The sequence below is a fragment of the Etheostoma cragini genome, chromosome 12, assembly GCF_013103735.1.
Source record: "Etheostoma cragini isolate CJK2018 chromosome 12, CSU_Ecrag_1.0, whole genome shotgun sequence".
Lineage (NCBI taxonomy): Eukaryota > Metazoa > Chordata > Actinopteri > Perciformes > Percidae > Etheostoma > Etheostoma cragini.
The window spans coordinates 474,528-476,160 of NC_048418.1; the positions used below are offsets into that span (position 1 = coordinate 474,528).

Here is a 1,633-nt window from a genome sequence, read left to right on the forward strand (position 1 = left end):
GAACCGTCCCCAGAACCGTCCCCCCTGACCTTTGCCCTGCCCAGAACCGTCCCCCCTGACCTTTGCCCTGCCGGTGCTCTGCAGGATGTGCACCAGGGCGCAGGCCATCTCCTCCTTGTTGCGGACGCTGATGACGGGCTCCAGCACCGAGCACAGCATGCCGTAGTTGTTGGTGACGAACTCGGCGAACTCCTTGTACTGCTCCATGGGCAGGATGGAGATGGTCTGGAACCGGGACTTGATGCGGATCGACGGGCCGCCCCCCTTGGCCTTGCTCGGCGTCGGCGTGCTGACCGGGTACCACTTCTCCACGAACTGCCGGCCGGCCACGCCGGCCACGGGGATGTTCACCAGGCCCACGTAGTTGTTCTTGTCCTTCTTCTTCTTCTTGTCCACGTCGCGGTAGACGTGCACGGTGACGCTGTGCACCGCCGGCAGGCCGCAGAAGTCAAAGTACTCGCCCCAGAACAGGCTGTCGTGGCGCGGCTTGCTGGTGGTGCGGGCGTACAGGACGTCGTCCAGGCACAGCTCGCAGAAGTACTTCTTCTTGGGGGGCAGGTCTTTGGCCTCGATGATCCACAGACGCAGCAGGTTCTCCGCCCGCCGGCAGTTGTCCTGGAAACACAAAACACCGGCGGTTACTATCTTAACCCATGATGAATACATCAGTCAGTTAAATTGATTGAGTTCTTCCCTTCTCTTTCTTCATCTTTTCTTATTTAGTCTTCCATTATTTTCCATCCTTGTCTCATTTCTTTCATCCTTAATTCCTTATATCATCTTTCCTTCCCTACATACTTCCTTCCTTCTTTCCTTCCCTTCTTCCCTACACACTTCCTTCCTTCTTTCCTTCCCTTCTTCCCTACACACTTCCTTCCTTCTTTCCTTCCCTACACACTTCCTTCCTTCTTTCCTTGCCTTCTTACATAAAGTCTAGAGCTGCAAAGATGAATCCATTGGTTTTAACTAATAAATTAAGTTTTTTGACAATCGACTGATTACTTTCCTTCCCTTCCTCCTTCCCAAAATACTTCCTTTGTTCAGTCTTCTTTCCTTATTTATTCTTCCTTTATTTTCCTTCCATCTTCCTTCCTTCCCTTTATTTCTCCTCATCCTTGTCTCCTTTCTTTCATCCATACTTCCTTATATCGTCTGTTCTTACCTACCATCTTTCCTATAAACATTAATTATAAATGTAATATACTTTCTTTCTTCTTTCCTTCCCTTCTTCCGTTCTTCCATAAAGTCTAGAGCTGCATAGAAGAACTGATTAATCTCCTACTATTGATAATTGATTAATCGGTTTGAGTCTTTTTTTTATATAACAGGTAAACTCAGCGTGCTAAATGTGAATATTTACCAGTTTCTTCTGGTCTCTGGGACAGTGAATTGTATCCTCCTTTCATCCTTTCATCCTTTCATCCTTCTCTGCATGTCTTTCCTTCCCTATGTACTTCCTTTCTTCTGTCTTCTTTTCTCCCTTTCTTTTCTCTTTCCATCCCTGAACTGGCAGCTAATAGACGGCGTGTTCTCAGAGCAACGCCTGCATCATTTACCCCCCCCCCCCCTCCGTAATGTCCCCAGGGGACTCTGGGGGACGGCGGTGTGTCTCACCTTGTTGGGCTGAATCGTC

General features: G+C 48.9%; 1 protein-coding gene across 1 annotated transcript in view; it reads right to left on the minus strand.

Annotated features, from left to right (window-relative positions):
• Window positions 1-1,633, minus strand: part of rasal2 (RAS protein activator like 2) — a 35,975-nt gene that overhangs the window by 8,305 nt on the left and 26,037 nt on the right. The window contains exons 8-9 of the mRNA XM_034887358.1: window positions 1,615-1,627; window positions 61-615 (exon numbers count right to left, since the gene is read on the minus strand). Coding sequence (XP_034743249.1) covers window positions 61-615; window positions 1,615-1,627 — 568 coding nt within the window. The remainder of the gene's footprint in view (window positions 1-60; window positions 616-1,614; window positions 1,628-1,633) is intronic.